Source organism: Acomys minous (genome assembly GCF_964271855.1).
Source record: "Acomys minous genome assembly, chromosome: 15".
NCBI lineage: Eukaryota > Metazoa > Chordata > Mammalia > Rodentia > Muridae > Acomys > Acomys minous.
In genome coordinates, this window is record NC_140497.1 from 99,018,138 (window position 1) to 99,035,700 (window position 17,563).

At 51.4% G+C, this 17,563-nt stretch overlaps 1 protein-coding gene across 1 annotated transcript; it reads right to left on the minus strand.

Moving 5' to 3' along the window:
- Positions 1 to 7,192: 7,192 nt before the first annotated feature.
- On the minus strand, positions 7,193 to 13,388 carry TAC3 (tachykinin precursor 3). The gene is made up of 7 exons (XM_084759045.1): positions 13,249 to 13,388; positions 12,557 to 12,675; positions 10,669 to 10,774; positions 10,491 to 10,520; positions 9,676 to 9,729; positions 9,353 to 9,426; positions 7,193 to 7,411 (listed from the first exon to the last, which is right to left on the minus strand). The coding sequence occupies exons 2-6, from the start codon at positions 12,668 to 12,670 to the stop codon at positions 9,371 to 9,373; spliced, it is 360 nt and encodes a 119-aa protein (XP_084615171.1). The 5' UTR covers positions 12,671 to 12,675; positions 13,249 to 13,388; the 3' UTR covers positions 7,193 to 7,411; positions 9,353 to 9,370.
- Between the last annotated feature and the right edge of the window lie 4,175 nt (positions 13,389 to 17,563).

Sequence of the window (17,563 nt, forward strand, 5' to 3'; positions counted from 1 at the left end):
GACTTCGAGGCCAGTCTGGTCTGCAGAGTGAGTTCCAGGACAGGCAGGCAACACAAAGACACCCAGTCTTCAAAAACATAACAAAAGCCTGTCTATGCTGATACCCTGTCCTGAGTTCCTAAAAACGTGAGACCTGTGGAAGAATTTATTATTATAAAGATGTATTAATTATATGTGCAGTGCTCTGCCTGCATATACACCTGCAGGCCAGAAGAGGGCACCAGAGCACATTACAGGTGGTTGTGAGCCACCATGTGTTTGCTGGGAATTGAACTTAGGACCTCTGGAAGAGCAGTCAGTATTCTTAACCTCTGAGCCATCTCTCCAGCCCTAGCCTCTCTTTTAAGTGCTGTATGGGATGTTCTCTGTCTGGGCCGGATGAGTTCAGTCTCTAACACTCTGAGGTAGCCACGCCTGAGGGAATCCTGGGCAGGACGCAGCTCAGCTCATCCCGCTTGGTGTGGCGGGGCGTGCCCACTGGATTCCCACCTATTCCTGCATTCCGGGGCTCCTTCTCCTATTTCCCTTTCGGTGCCTTTTTACCCTGACTTCTGACTTCTTGTTGTTGTTGTTGTTGTTGTTGTTTTGAGACAGGGTTTCTCTGTGTAGCCTTGGCTGTCCTAGACTCACTTTGTAGACCAGGCTGGCCTCGAACTCACAGCGATCCGCCTGCCTCTGCCTCCCGAGTGCCGGGACTAAAGGCCTGCGCCACCATGCCCGGCTAGGGGAGGCTCCTTTTTGCAGCGGGCAGTGGTTAAGCTGCGGAGGCTCCTAACTGCTAAGTGCTGAGAATAAGCAATTACTGAATGCTTGTCGGCAGTACCCACTCTAGGGCTCAAGGGATTGTGGCGAGACTAAAGCAGGAACAACATACCTTGAGGTTAAGAGTTCTGTTTGCAGTTAAGACAGTTGAAAGGACGTCCCCGTTTGTCCCATGTTAAGTCCTTGCCAAGCAGCTGAGTTGCTTATTTAACCAAAGCGGACCTAGCGGTCAGGTTCTCCCAGGATCCCTTAGCTCCCTATTACAGCGCATGTCTGGCATGCCCCACCCATGCGCTCGCTCTCTCTCTCCCACACACACACTCTTTCTCCACTCACTCTGCACAGCGACTTCCCATTCGAGAGCTGCTCCCAATAAACTTCCTTCTGTACTTTAATTTGGGTTGACTTGGCTCTATCACTTGCAAGCTGAGGTTTCCACTTAGTATTAAGAAGAGGTTCCTGTTTTCTGTCCTTGCAAAATAAGGTTTCTATTTGCAATTAAGAGTAAGTACCCTGCTCCTTAGGTCTGGTGTAAACGGCTTGCAACCCCGTTCCCATGCCTTGGTTTCTTCCCTTCTCCCTGTGTTCTTCTAACGGTAGATAAGCGCCAACCCTCTGCTCCTGTGAACACCTTATCTCTCCCATAAGAGGATCTGTAGGAGGCCAGCAGGGGCTGCTAGCTGACTGTTGGCCAAGTGGCCAGTCTTGGGTGTACCCCAAAATACAGCTTGCTTTAATTGGCCAGTTGGGGAATCTCAGGTTTTACAGAATGTCACAGAAGGGGCGGGGAAGGATATAAGGCTGGGGGAGCGGGGAAGGGGGATGTTGTAAATAACCATTCTTAGGGCACCACAAGGCAGTTGTCCTCTTGAGTTCTTCAGTAGCTGTGACTGATTGTGCATAAGCTCGGACCCATTAATTGCTGTCATGGGGTGGGGGTGGGGGGCTCTCATGCGGTCTCATCCCAGGGTGAATAGGCAGTGTCTTTGTTACGGTGCATATTGGCTGTGATAAAACGCGCCACCACGGCCAAAAGCAGCTTGAAGAGAGAAGAGTTTCTTTGGCTTACAATTTATGGTCTGTCATGGAAGGAAGCCGGGGCGGGGGCGGGAATCCGGAGGCAGAGACTCAAGCAGAGGCCACGGAGGGTGCTGCTTACTGGCCTCTCCTGCTCCGGGCCCTGCTGCCTCTCACAATAGGCTGGTCCCTCCCACATAGAAGGAAAAGCCCCACACCCTTAGCCATATAGCCTGGTCTAGTGGAGGCATTTCCTCACTTGAGGTGCCCTCAGGGGACTCAAGCTTGTGACAGGTACCTAGCCAGCATGGGCAGTTAATGGTTGTTGGGTGGAGGACACCCACCTCCCCAAGGGTTTATTAGCACTGAACTAATTTTTTCGGTGACTTGACCCCTCAGTCCTGCTCCTGTAAGTCACCTCTTAACTCCTACTTCTGTCAGTCAGCCTAATCAAGCGCATTGGTTCACCAGGCTAGACCTGAATGGAGTTATTTCTTTAGTCTGCCATTGGTGGCTTATCTGGAGCGAACAGACATTTGTCTCCCACAGAAGTTGACGCGACAGCCATGCACCCTGTTCTTATAGTTTGGGGCTGGGAATCTCACTTGGCTCGCAGTGGAAGAGTCACTTGAAGGTGGATGCTATAGTCCAGTGACAGGTCCAACGCCTGCAACCGCAGCTGAGCAAGGCAGCACGGTGATGCATAGGACTCACAAGATCTGTCCAACCTCCCTCACCTGCTGCCTTAGTCTGTTGCGGGATATTTGACTATGAGACATAAAAAACATAATTGTTAGCAAAATATAAAAGCTGAGCTAGAGGGCAGAGGCAGTTAGGTGTGTCCTGAAGAGATGCAGCTTGGGTGCGCTTCTGGAAGCCTCCACAGACAAGAACCCTAAAGAATGGAAGTTCCTGCCTGTTCTAAAGAGTTGCTTGGGAGAGGTCTTACGGTCTTGGCTCTGGGACTGGAGGCCAAGTCAGCTGGGTGCCCTGGAGCTACCCCACCTTAAAGATGACTTGGTTTGGAGCACCCCCCATCACCCCAAGGTGACATGGTTCAGCCTGTCGAGGCTGTAGAGGAGGAGCTAGAGACTTCTGTGATAGCAACCAGACCTTTAAGTTTCCTTTTGCCTTGGAAGATCCCTCCTGGAAGGAGCTCCATTTTAGAGATAGGGATTTTCTCTTTGGGCTTGCAGAACCAACAGAGAGGCAGCTGGCAGGACACAGGCAAAACAGTATTCTAGTTAAGAGAGCTAACAGCGCCCTCTTGGGTTTGGGGGTGCTCAAGAGAAAGGTAAACTAGCTCAGTAGAATGTCACAGATAAAAAGATTTCTAAAGAGCCAGCAGTTTAGTTGTAGAATCAGGTTTGTAACTAGATATTTTGTATATAGTTCAGAAAATAAAGTTACCTCCCTGAACTAGCAAGTTTTTGCCTCAGTTTATGCCTTCTGTGTCTTTTTGGCACAAATATTAGACAATTTATCTAAATACATCTTTGGAGTATGGAGCCCAGGCAACTTCACCAGCTAACAAGCCACCTGCAAGGTGTAGGGCAAAGTGTATACTATTAGCCAGGTGCGGTGGGCGCCTGGCACCCAGTGCAGAGCCAGGCTGATCACTGTGAGTTCCAGGCCAGCCTGGTCTACAAAGTGAGTCCAGGGCAGCCAAGGCTACATAGAGAAACCATGTCTCGGGGAAAAAAACAAATAGACAAAAAGAAAAAAGAAGTGTATGCTATTCATTACCTACTCTTGTTAAAGTTAATTACCACACAGTTACAATGATACAGGTGCACAAAGCTAAGTGGGAAGAAAGGGCTGGGAATTTACTAGAGGGATTAGGTCTCTCTAGACTTCAGCCTCCTTATACCAGGAAGGAGGGGCTCGGTGCTCTAAGTACAGTAAATAGGAATTTGAGAAGATGGGTGCGGTGTCAAATGGCTATTAACGCAAAATTAGGAAGACCAGCCTGGGCTACATAGTAAATTCAAGGCTAGCCTGGACTGGGTTACACAATGAGAAAAGAAAGATGGGAGAGGGAGGGAGAGAGTGGGAGGGAAGAAGAGAAGAGAGGAGGGAGGGAAAGAGATGCTTTCCCCTGAGATCCCTGGCACTGTAATGTTTGTCAGCCCCACCAGAGAGCAACCTCTCTGCGTGAATGTTCTGCTTGGCAGCCGACTGTCACAGCTCAGCATACATGCCAGACTCCAGATTTGAGCAGAACTGACTCCTGGGGCTTTCACATCCCTAAGAAATTCCACAGAGCCTGCAGAAGTGTCTCAAAATACCCTGCAGACAGCTCGGTTTAAAAGGTCAGATAGGGCCAGGCGGGGTGGCACGTGCCTTTAATCTTAGCACTCTGGGAGGCAGAGGCAGGTGTATTGCTGTGAGTTCGAGGCCAGCCTGGTCTACAAAGTGAGTTCAGGACAGCCAAGGCTACACAGAGAAACCCTATCTCGAAAAACCAAAATAAATAAATAAAATAAAATAAAAATAAAAGGTCAGATAGATGACTTCCAGGGAATGGCTCTAGAATCTGGAGTGCGGTCACTTCTCTTCCAACATAATATTTTTATTGATTACTTGAGGATTTCATACAATAAATCCCATTCATTTCCCTCTTATTCCTCCCAGGCCCGCCCTCCCACCTTTGTGTCCCCTACCCACCCAAAAACAGTACACCGATTACAACATGCCCAATTGGAGCATGGCCAGCCCTTTCCCACATCCTCAGAAGCCAGCACCTGAAGAGCTACATCCATCAGAACTCTTAAGGACCCTCCCCAATGGCCTCCCATCTTTTCCTTTTCCTTGAGGTTGGTGGATAGGTTGTCGCAGAAGCCCTTGGTGTCCCTCACTCTCACCTGGAGTCCTCAACACCACTGGATGCGGTTACTTTTTGACCTGGCTGTGAATGGGCACTTTCTCTCTCTTCTCCGCCTGCACTGTCAGTCAAAAGGGGACCCCAGTTGGACACTAGAACTTTGCCTGAGGAGGAAGAACTGCAGGAAACAGCATCTTCTCAGAAGCCCGGTCCTGGCGGTGCCTTGGGAAGGCTCACAACCACCTGCCAAGAGTGGGAGCTTGGAGCATTCCCATGATGTTTTATTGGGGTACAGAGCCCCCCTGATCATTATCACGTCAGATTGACAAAAGATACGCAGGCCCCTGACATGTCAGACCACAATCTGGGGTCTACTACGCCACTGTTGAAAGGCCTGGTACACTACAGAAGAAGAATCTGAGAGAGATGGTTGTGTCTGCCTCTCTTTGGGGCTCTGTAATAACCTCCCCTCCAACCCCCATCCCAACTGGACCTAGCTGTGTCTGCTTGTCCATAACCCTGCCATACCACAAAAACCCATGTGTGGGTGCTGTGGGGTTTGTTTTGTTTTGCGGGAGTAGGGGTCTATTTTTATTGGTCCCAGATAGAGAAGGCAACAGCAGTCCAAAGAGATCCCTGTTTCCAAGTTCAGCTTGGTGAACATTTGACTTTGGAGTTTGAGGTTACATCCAGGGGGAGGTTACATGTATAGCTATATAGGCATGGGAAATGGTTGAGTGACTATTAACATTTAATATTGATTTATTATTTTAATCAGAAGTTACTTCTTAACTAGCTTTGTACCCAAATAACCACACAGAGAGACCAGGATCTATTTAATTTGCCTTTAGCACAATGCTGTGCAATAATTACTCCATTAAACCTCCAAACTAGTATAGCTTCCTCCCACTCTGATTTCCCACTTTATACTTGCATTTTACTAATATTCTAGGTCCAACTCATTCCTTCTGGAGCTTTCTGGACTTCTCCATGTGCATCCATCATGTCCTTCCTGCCCTTTCTCCTCCCCTTGCTGGACCAGGATGCCCCACCCTAGTCTCTGTATTGCTCAGTGTTGGCTAGGTGGCTTTTGTTGGCAACACAGAGAACAAATGGTGACATGTTTACACAAACTTGAAACAGGAGATACTTAGAATAAACATCACAATGCAATGTCCAGAATTGAAACCAGATAGTGGCGTTAGAGAAATCAGCATTCGAATACTACACAGTCCACAGGAACAGTACCCCAACAAGCAACGTTGGGAAAGCCACACAAGGAAGTGCCACAGGAAGTGCCCTGCCATAGTTCGTTTAGCCTTCCACCTCCTTCACATGGGAATGTTTGTAAGCCAGCCTCAGGAGGGTGATCATGTGGGTGATCATGGCTGCTCTGATCGGAGGTGGTAATAATCGGGTGGAACCCGGAGGAATCAGCCACCCAGCAACAGCTACCATCATCCTGAGGGTCTGTCAGAACCCACACTAACATTAGGAGAGAGAAAATAAGTCTTTACACAGGCCCCTAATTATGAAGTGCGGGAGTTGCTAACTGAATTTTCCCATGCCCTGCCTAGAAACATAGGCCAGCCAGTCAGTCTGTCTGTTTTCCCTTCATCTGAAACCGGCTGTGAAGGGTTTTGACTGTTAGCAACCACCCAATGTTGAGGGTTGTTTTTGTTTTCTTGAAACAGTCTCCCTTTGTGGCCAAGACTGGCTTTGAACTCAAGATCTTCCAGCCTGTACTCCTTGACGGCCGGGGTTACAGGCATGTGTCCCCACACTGGTGTATATCTGTTCTGTTCTGTTTTGGTTTTGGTTTTTTGGGTGTTTTTGTTTTTGTTTTTGTTTTGTTTTTGTTTCTCTGTGTAGCCTTGGCTGTCCTGTACTCACTCTGTAGACCAGGCTGGCCTCAAACTCAGAAATCCACCTGCCTCTCCCCCTACTGGGATTAAAGGCGTGCGCCATCACACTTGGCTTGTATATCTGCTCTTTTAATCACTAAATATGATGTTAATTGCATGAAGAATTGCTTAGGGCTCTATTAAAACCATTACTATGTATCCAAAACAAAGGTGTATCTATTAAAATATGTTTAGTGTTTTTAAGTGTGTTTGTGTGTGTGTAAGAAAAGTGGCTCATGCCGTGGCATACATGTGGAGGTCAAAAGACAATCTTTGAAGGGCTAGAGAGATGGCTCAGAGGTTAAGAGCACTGTCTGCTCTTCCAAAAGTCCTGAGTTCAATTCCCATCAACCACATATTGGCTCACAATCATCTATAATAAGATCTGGTGCCCTCTTCTGGAGTGCAGGCACACATGCAGGCTGAATACTGTATACTGTATACATAAAAAACAAACCTGGGAAGGAAGGGAAGGAAGGGAAGGAAGGAAAGAAGGAAGGAAGGATAGCCAAAAACACAATCTTTGAGAGTCAATTATCTCCTTCCATGGTAGATTCCAGGGGCTGAATTTGAGTCTTCAGGCCTGTGTGGCATGCCCTTTTACCTGATGAACCACCCTCTTTTTTTTTTTTTTTGTATATATGTATTTATTGGAAAAAGCCCACTCATCAATCTATCACATCACTCCTTTGTAAAAACCTTTTATTGTTGAAGAAGAGGAGGCATTGTATTTTCAGTGCAGGACACTACAGAAAGCATAGTCCATGCTTAGTGCCCGTGGGATTGAGGCTCTTCATACGCAGCCTCTATGCTAAGTGGGCAAGGGCGTTGGCAGGGGTCTTTCAGGCAGGGAAAGCATGCACCGGGACTCGTGGATGCAGTCCAGGGGTCCAGACATGGAGCGCTAAGGACAAAAATAAATAAAACTTTAGAAGTCACATCCCTGCCGTCCCGCCCTCTGCAGAAACAAGGGATGGCCACCTCTGCAGAAGGCAAAGCCTAACTCTGAGTTGTCCCAGCAGCCTTTGGGCTGGAGAACCGCTGGCAGCAGGTGCTTACACTTTCCACAATGTGCTAAACAGGGCCATGGCCTGTGGGGTGCGTGCAGAAGGTGAGGTGACTGGGCTATGTCACCCAGCACTCCCACGAGGCCGGCACAGCCCATCCGCAGCGACTGGTCCTCCCCTGCTGAAACCAGTCTTCCCAGACTGGCTCTGAATGGTTTCCCTTGTCGGGAGCTTCGTGCGAATGCAGTAAGATGACGAAGCCACCCGTGTTGCTCCACTTCCTCTAATCATCTTTAAGTGCTAGTCCCTGGGGACTGTATGCCCCATCTGTCTGGCACCTAACAGGCTTAGAACGCCATGGGTGGTGAGACCAGGACAGTTACAATTACTGTCTCAATCCCTCTCAAAGAGCTTGGATTCACCAGCACATATTAAAAGTGGGTTTCCACAATGCACTTGCTTTCTACCGTTTGTATAAAATACTATGGCAAAATGACACTGTAATTATCTTTATGGTCAGTGCACAGCGCTGGAGGAGGAGAGGATGCTACCAAGATATAGCGACCCGTATAATTATCTGGCCATCGGCAGGACTGAAATAACCATCTAATGAGAGCAAAATGACCTGGTAAGCGCCGTGTAATCAGCAAGTTATAGTTGGTACAGCCCTTTGTGCCCTCTTACACATTAGCAAATGGGGGGGGGGCAGACCCAGGCCCTGGTCCTAAGGAGTCGTGAGCAGGTGGCACCAGGAGTCAGCTTCTTGGCTCTCAGACGGGCCACCCTGAGACAAGGGACTTCCCAGATCCCTGCTCACACCTTGTCTTCCTTCTCTTTAGAAACCAGCAAAAAAGGAAGGCATCAATTGAGCTGCCGATGCCGTGCGTGTGCGTGGGTAGACAGCGCCAAGGCAGAAGCTTCTGTGTTTTGACTAGGCTCCCTGAGGGGCGTTCACACTGGTGGACAAGTGAGGAATCTCTCGGCTCACTCAGTCCTGAGGTCTGGCCTAGATGGCTTTCGGCAGTCAAGATAAAAGCCAGCCAGGGGACACATAAGGACATTCTCCACCCACCCTTCCCAACACCCAGCTCCTAGAGCAGAAGAGCCATAACAGAGATGACTCTCAGTGTGCCAGGAGCTATTAAAAAGGCTTTGTCTATAAAACCACAACCCTGGGAGATTTTTTTTTTATCACCACCCTTATAGTCCAGGTGGGGAAACTGAGGCACAGCATTACGTCACTTGGCCAAGGAGACACGGCCTGCTGCGCTGTGGAGCTAAGATGTGGTTGCTGCTATTGGCATAGACTTTTAGCGTCCTTGGATCTCTTCCTAAATCACAGCCGTACCTGACTGCCTCCTAAGGCTGTCACTCAACACAGCTCAACCCACTTCAGTAAACACTTCAGCTGGGGATCAGACCCACAAAGGATGAGAGAGGCTCTCACCAAGAGACAGCATCCAAAACACCAGCTGACTGTGCGGCAGCCCCACAGGGCTCCTCTCCCTGTTTGCTACCGCTGACGATATCAGTAATCATCATCGTCCGTGATACTGGAGAAAGGGATGAAAGGAAACAGCAGGGATGCGTGCATGCGTGTGTGTGCGCGCGCGCGCGCGCGCGCGCGTGTGTGTGTGTGTGTGTGTGTGTGTGTGTGCGCGCGCGCGCGCATGAGTATCTCTAAGCATCACTGCACTTGACACTTGTGTGCTGCACACTGTCCAGGTACCTGTCTTTTAGGGCAAAGGTCCAGGCATGCGTTGGCAGCATGCGTGAAAACCACAGCTGACTGACAGCTCCCGCTCCCCTCCCCACCCCCGCCAGCCAATAGTGCTTACCTCTTCTGTACTGGGGGCCTATTTGAGGGTGCCAAAGCTGGGCGTATTCTCTTCAGCCACATCAGTGGGAGTGTCTGGTGGTAAGCGAGCAGCATAGTTAGGAGGGATGGGTGAAGGGCCGGCTATGAGCTGGGAGACCAGGAAGGAGGCACAGGCTCCGTCCCTCTCTCAGCTAAGCAGGGCTGTCCTACCCCATGCTCAGGGGCATGACTGATCCTGAGTGTCCCTCTGAGCTGACTGAGAAGGAAAGGGCCACAGACTTTGGAAGGCAACTTCTGACGCACCCTTAGCAGTCCCCAGACCCTCCCTCTGGGTGTACTGACCTGGCGGGCTGTTCCTCTTGCCCATAAGTCCCACAAAGAAATCATGCATGTCACCTGAAAGAAAAGGCCAGTGTTGTCAACATACACCCCAAGACTGCAGAGACTGGAATATGGGTTCCCGAACTCCAAGTTGTTTCTTTTTCGAGACAGGGTTTCTCTGTGTAGCCCTGGGCTGTCCTGGGGCTCACACTGCCTCTGTCTCCCTAGTCCTAGGATTAAAGGCATGCGCCGCCACGCCCAGCTATCTCCAATTCTTGTCTGCCACCCCCCCCACCCCCACCCCCACCACCACCAGGACTATGTAGGCTAGGCTTCCCTGGAATTTGCCATGTAGCCCAGGCTACCCATAAACTCTCCATCCTTAATCTCCTGAGTCCTGGAATTAGAACTGTGTCGCCGTGTCTTTGTCTCATTGGATGGAGCCTGAACACCACAGCTAGCGGGTATATGCTCTCTGCCCACCTTCTCTTTTCGGCCCCCTCCCCTGCCACACACACACACACACACACACACACACACACACACACACACTTCGTCCATTTTCTATCTACCACAGCAGGTGCCTGGCTTAGAATATTCACTGCCACCAGGAGAGCCTCTCAGTTCCCAGTCACCAGCCAGCCAGGGAGGGTCAGTCGCCCATGCCCCTCACACCTGCTTTTTCCTTGTTCCCGTTGCCATCTCCCACTCAGAAAGGCTGGCTAAGCAATTGCAGCTGGCATATTGTCTGCACCAGCTGAAAGGAGGCCTTCCAAACCAGCCTGTGGAACTTCCAGGCAAGTGGTCAACACTGATGGGGGGGGGGAGCAACTCACGTTTCTGTGGCAGCGATGTCTCCTTGGGTCCTGTGAAGGCAGGCACACGTGTGTAAACGGAAACAATTCCAGAGGAATTCAAGTCACTGTCCTCCTCGACAGCTAGGACAACCCCCGTCTCCCTCCCTCCCACAGGACCCTGACCCTTGACCCTTCCGCCTCCAGAGCTGCCTCTTACCCATGCTAGCCTTGCTCAGGACTTTCAGCAATCCTTCCAGGGAGACTGGGCGGCTGTCATAGAGTCTCTGAAGCAGGAACGGAGGTAGCTGATAGAGAGCAGAGTCCTTGTAGGGGAGAAGAGCAGAGAGCTGAGGTCCACGCCCCACCCAGGTCCTCTTGTCCTTCCTGCTCACTCAGAATTGGCCTTTCTCCTGCCCCTCCAACAGAACCTCAGACTCCAGAGCCCCGTGCCCTTCGTGATGAGCACTGGATTAGCCTCAGGATTTACTTCTTTATTTTATTTATTTGGGTAGCATCTCAGACACAGCAGCGTCTGTGGGTACATGCCGAGCACCTAGAGAAATGCTGCTGCTGATTGCTTTAGGGGGTACTTCTCTGAATCTCAGTTGTGCCCTGTGAACAGCCAGGCTCCCCACGCACAAGTACCCCAAGCGGTACTCCTCATCCTCACGGACCCTGGGGAGAAAGATGGTCTTATTTGCTGACCAACAGAGAGATGCTCTCTTTTGCTGACCAACAGAGGCAGAGGGCTTTTCTTGTTGCCCAAGGCGCTGAAGCCGGCTTGCCTCTGAGGAACCCAGATAGTCTTACCGCCCTGACCACACAGGGTTCAGCCTGCTGTGCCTGACACTTCCTGAGCACTGCTGCCACCTGTGCAGCTGCCCTCGGGTGCGTGCATGTGTGCATGCGTGAGAGTGTGTGTGTGAGAGTGTGTGTGTATACCTATGTGTGCATGCGTGCAATGTATGTGTGTGTGTGTGTGTGTGTGTGTGTGTGTGTGTGTGTGTCCTCCTCTCTTTCTGCCCAGCACACAGCTTCCCAGAAGCCACTTTTTCCAAATTGTTCAAATACTCAGCCCACCCCAAGTAATGAGATGCTAAACAGACTGGAGCTGGAGAGGCAGCGAGACTCGGAATACTGAGTGTGTAATAAGTCCCACCTGTAATCATCGGAATACTGAGTGTGTAATAAGTCCCACCTGCAATCATCGTCAGAACATTTGTAACAGTGTAACCGCTGCCAGCCCTGAAAAGACTTCCTCCAGGCACACTTCCCCCTACACCAACCCTGACAAGTCCTATTCTTTTTTCCTTGGAGGAACTTTGGAAATCCAGGCTCACCCTGGCTTTGTTTTTTGATTTCTGTTTCATAGTCTGACGAAGCAGAGGCAGAGGCTAGAAAAAGACAAGGGAGAAGAGAGGAAGGGGAGGCTTGGGACCTGGACCTTAGGCACACCTGAGACTATGGGAGGTGGGTAAGTGGGGCGGGGGGGGGGGTCCGCAACTTGAAAAAAACAGGTGTAGCTGATATAGATGAAATAGCACTGGGGGGGGTGGGGGGGCGGCGGCCACTGGGAGAGAAATTCTGCCTGCATCTGGTTCTATCCAGGAGGAGAGTTTTCCCCTAGCAAGAGGCAGAGCTGGGCCACGCTGCTGAGAACTTGCGCACCCTTGCTTACGCACAGTACCCGTCAATCACTACGTCGCCACCAAATGACTGAACAACATATTTCTTAATCTAAAAAAAAAAAATGTTTGAAATGCATCTGTAATTATATTATTTCTCCCATTTCCTTTCCTTCCACGAGCCTACCCCCACGGACTCCGCTCTGCTTGATCAAATTCATGCTTGCTATACGTAAATATACACGTATGTGTATATTTCTAAATACATAAATGCTAGCTGCTCAGTCCATACGATGCTGAACAACAGTTTTAAGGGTGCACTTTATCCAAGACACAGAGAGGTACCCTGGAGACAGCGGAAACAGGAGAGGACCAGAGACATAGAGAAATTTGGAGACAAAATATCCATCTCACCAGCCCAGCTATCAGATAGACTCCCAAGTCTCCCTGAGAGATGCACTCTGTCGGGGCGCATCTTACCTTGCTGTGCCTCCCAGCAGGCACACCCTGCTCCTGTGACCCCTCACACACAGCCCCGAAGCTCCAAGTCAAGCTGAGGGCCAGGATGACTGCGAACAGCATGGCGTTCCTCATGGTGCCTGAAGGACAAAGGTGAGAGGGAGAAAAGACACAGCTTGGTGGGAACACGGGAGGCCTTCCTGACCAACAGCTGGGCTCCACCACGTTTTTCTAGCCCCCAGCTCTCCAGTCCCAAGCCGTGATCCGAGGAGAGTGAGGTGCATCTCTCAGAAGGGGGCACATCATCTGGGCTCAGCTTCCCCAGTCCCCCACTAAACATCTCCCCAGGATGTGCCCCAACAATGAGCAATGGCATGGTACTGGGACCTCTAGATCCGGAGAATGACAGGGTCACAAGAGGTACACTCGTCTGTTTCCTTAGTTAGCTTGATGAGAGACCCCTGAGCTGATACTGTCTTACAGAACCAGATAACACCAAGACAGGAAGAAAAACTTTCTGAAGACTCAGTCCTGATTCCAGCCCCAAACGCCAATCACCAACAGTCCCCTATCGTCCCTGGCACTTTCTGATCTCCTTCCTGGTGCCCTGCTGGCCCGGTAGAGGCTGCTCTCTCCTTCATCCCCTTCTGGCTCTCAGCCCTCATCTTTGATGCTAGCCTCAGGCCCCCCAACTCTGTCCTCCCAGAGCCTACCTGTGGAGCTGGATGGATGGCAGGAGCAGGGAGCTGGCAGGTGCTGCTGCAGAGAGAGAAACAGGAGTGCAAGGACTCTGGATGGTGGCAAGAGCCAGTCCCAGCTCCCTGATAAAGGTTCTGGGAGGGTTTGGGGGAGTCGAGGGGAGGGGCTGAGAGTCACCAATCCCAGGGTGCCTGGAGGGGAGGAGGAAGGCTGGTAGGGGAGAAAATGCAGGCTGCAGTCACATACCCAGGCACGCGCATGTACACACACACACACACACACACACACACACACACCACAAAACCAGGCCAGGCAGTTCGCTAGACTTGTCCAGCAGCCCACTTTGCAAAGGCACCCAAGGCAGGAGCTCCACGGAATGCCGATGTATGTGATTTCTCACAAAATCGCATTCCAAGTCTAGCTCTCTAGGTGCATGCATCTCTTGGACCTCAGCAGCCCCTCTCTCTTTAAACCTCCAAGCCTGACTACCAGCCTGGAACAGCTCAAACCAAGTGAGCGAGCTCTCTGTCCCTGCCACCACCACCACCAAGACAGCTGGGGCCGAAGTCCCACTTGAAGACTGGGGGTGAAGCTGGCTCCCTCAGTGCTCCCTCTGGTTGGAAGCTCTCCTGTCTCCTGGTGCTCATCCCAAGAGAGATGCGAGGCTGCTGGACTGAGGACTGAGACCCCACTCCTCCTTCCCCCTCCCCCTGCTACCCCCTCCCCATCAGTGCTATGCACCCCTCCCCTCCCCATCCTTCTCCTTCCTGACTGAACGAGGTGCCACAGCTGCCTTTTGCTGGAGTTCTACCTTCCTGCCTCTCCTGCTGTGGTCTGAGAGAAGGAGCAAACAGCATGGCTATGCTCCCCCTGCCTCACCTTGCTCCACTCCACAACGTCATCTCTAAATTGCCACCCTCTCCCCTCAAAGCTCAGACATCTTCTCTGACCCTTCCGGCCCTTGTTTACATCCCACAAAGATGAAGGGGTTTTTCTTTAGGTTTCTTGGCCCACGAGAGAGAGCCAGGGGAGGAGAAAGAGGCAGGCTCAGAATTAGAACTCAGAGAAGACTAGCCATGCTCTGGGAAAGTGGCAGCTGAGACCTGGTTGTAGGGGTTGGATACTCACCAGGAGCTTAGATATGATATGCAGTGGGCATTTGATTTCCCTCACCTCCATGATAGAAATAAGAAATATACCCATTTTTCTGATTGGGAAACTGAGGCTGGGGAGGTTCAGTGACTCACTCCAGCATACTATAATCAATGAAGAGTCACAGCCCAGCTCTTCTTACCCTAAATCACTCACTCTCTTTGCTGCATTGGCCTGTTGACCTTTGAGGAAAACCATTCACTCTTCCAGGGGGCATAGACGGCCGCCGAGTTGGAAATGTCAACACTTTCACATGTGTGCCCCCCCCCCACTTACCATAGACTCCTTCTCTGACCACCCCAACCCCCCCACTTCCTTCTTCCAACAATTACTATATCCAACATGCTGAGATCTTATCGTCTCCCTCAAATGCACCCACCCTTCTAAGCATGCCAAGGACAAGAACGTTGTCTGTTGTTGTATCCCTCTCCCTGAAGTATTTGGCATATTACAGATGCTCAATAAAACTTTATGAAAAGGAAGCCAGGTGGGAGGCAGAGGCAGGTGGATCTCCGTGAGTTCTAGGTCAGCCTGCACCAGAGAGTAAGGTCCAGAACAGCCAGAGCTGTTATCATGCAGAGAAACCCTGTCTCCAGAAAACAAACAAAAAAAGTATAGAAAAGGAAGTCACAGCCAAGATGTTTGTTCTTCATTTCCAAACATGAGCATCTCGGGGAGGTAGTTGGGTCCTGAAGGCCTTGTCCCCGCTCCACACACTCTGGGACTTGGGTCGCAGTGATAGAAAGTCATCCTGAGTGCACAGGACCTCATGTTCATGCCAGACTGTGGTCAACAGCCGGGTAGCAAGGTCTCTTTATGACACGAGAAGTTAATGGGGCCTCATTAAGGGCTTCTCATTATCCAGTTTAATTGCAGGACTGTGTGGGCAAAGAACACGGGCCAGCACCGAGTGCCTTGAACATTTGCTGGGATGAGGAATAGAAGTGGGAGGCCGTTTACATGCAAACGGCATGACATGTTTGTGCCTCAGAGAACCCTGGGCACTGTTTCTAATTGGACCTTGCCCTAGATGGCTCCCTCCTCCTCTCCTACCTATCCTCTCCAGCCTGGGCACAGAAGACCAAGCTGGCCGCCCAAGGGAGTTGGCTATGCAAGAGCAGAGGTGAGGCCTCAGCTCCTCCAGCCCTCCCTGCCCCCCCACCCACACCCACCCCCCCACTCCCCCCACCCCCGCACAGTTGACCCCATCCCCAGGGCCTGACATCAGGGAAGCAGGGCCTCAGCAAAGGTCCACCATGAATAATGTCCTTTGATGATGCTGTCGCTCACAGGGGATGGGAGGGAGCTGATCGCAGCTTGATCTCTGAGATTAGCAAAGACTTGAAAGAATTGATGCTGACCCAAATTAGAGTGGTGGTGACGGAGGGGGCACTAGAAAGCTGGAGCAGGCAGCCTTATTTGGCCCACAAATCATATGCAAGTGATACATGAAGTGCGTGTTGCAGTTATGGAGCACCTAGGAGGGTTCCCCCTGCCTTCCCCTCCACCCCGCACCACCCCCACCCCCCCACCCCCCCCCCCCGCCTTTGAACATTTCTTTACTCAAGGCACACCTCAGGTGCTGTCACCATAGAGAAAACAGCACATAAGTCCAGGGTCCCTAACCCCACTGTGTGTATGCTCAGTTGCACAGAACTGAGACAAGTTAGCCAGCCAATCCCTAGGGGGCCACATGCTTGGGTGCACAGATGACCTGTCCACCGTAGTGGGCACTCCCTCCGTAATCTTGGAGAGACACTGAGGAGAGAGGGGGCTGGGTCGTGTGTGACACTGGAGAAGGGCAGCAGTCTCCTCATCAACTAGTGCCTGCCGTCAAGAACCAGGAAAAGGCCCTGAGGGCAAGGAGGAGGAACGTCTGAGCCTGGACTGAGTCAGAGCTGGGTTAAGCTCTGAGGGCCTTGAGCAGCTCCTTAGTGGGGAGTCAGGGTGGTCCGGGATGGCTCGTGATCCTGAAGCAACCCACACTTTGAGAGTGCTGGATGGTGCTGAGGCAGAAGGCTGGGTGGGGCAGGACGGGTGACAGGATCCTGTCAGTGCTAGCCTTTTTTCATTGGTGGGGAAATGGGAGCCCTAAAGACTTAAGGACCCAGAGCTCCAGAAGAAAGGAAAGGCAAAAACAGGAGAAAGGCGGGAGGGGGAGGCAACACCGGGGTGATGAGCCCTCCGCATCCCTGCCCCCACCCAGGGAGCTGGCAGCTCCCTCAGCCCCGGGAAAAGAAAAGCAGGATTGGGAGCAGCAGCTGCATTTTCTCCTGAAATTGCTTCTGAAAATGACCAGACACTTCACCAGGAAAGTGACGACAATTTGGGCCCTGGGAGCAGGAGATGAGGCAGAGAGTGGGGGCGATGGTACTCGGGTCACTACCCGCTCCCAGCCAGCCACGATCTCACGATTTTCCGATTCTGAGAAGTCAAGGTTGGAGTTGTCATGTAGGTGGTGGGAGGCTAGACAGAGCCTGGGCCACCCCTCCTCCAGACCCAGCCCCCACAGCACAGGCTCTAGCCTCTGTCTGCCCAGGGCCCATTACAGTCCAGAGGAGGTTATGCCAAAGCTCCAGGCTTGGGCAGAGAGGGGGGCAGGGAGGGGGGGAGGGAGGGGGAGGGAGAGAGAGACAGAGAAAGAGAGAAAGAGAGAGAGGGGAGAGAGGAGAGATGGGGGAGAGAGAGAGGGAGGGAGAGAGAGAGAGAGAGAGAGAGAGAGAGAGAGAGAGAGAGAGAGAGAGGAATCTGTAGGCAGGAAGGATCGTTAATCAGCTCTCTCCACCAGCGCGATTACTCAGGCCGTGAGCTGCCTACCGATGGAGGCTGCAAGGGACCCCAGCCTCAGAGCTCCGTGGAGGAGGCAGGGAGGAGACAGGGAGGGTGGAGCTGGTGACAGGAACAATGACAGCCCTTCTGAACCTCTCCCTGGGGGCAGACCTGCATTTCACTGCTGCGTGCAGGCAGCGTGTTCCCCAAAGACAGAACGGGGTGGCGAGACAGGACGGTCTATGAGGAGAGAGAAATAAAGTCGGGAAAGACATAAAGCAATACTTCCTACCAAAAAAAAAAAAAATCGTACATTTACATTACACAAACGGAGACAGTGAGGTGGCATGACACAGTCCGAGACCGAGACAAAAATAATGACAATGACACAGAGAAAATGAAGGAAGA

Coding starts and splice junctions, on each gene's coding strand:
- TAC3 (XM_084759045.1), bottom strand. CDS start 12,670: ATGAGGAACGCCATGCTGTTCGCAGTCATCCTGGCCCTCAGCTTGACT. Junction 10,521..10,668: donor CCTGAGCAAGGCTAGCATGG/GTAAGAGGCAGC, acceptor CTGCCTTCACAG/GACCCAAGGAGACATCGCTG. Junction 9,730..10,490: donor GACATCGCTGCCACAGAAAC/GTGAGTTGCTCC, acceptor CTTTTCTTTCAG/GTGACATGCATGATTTCTTT.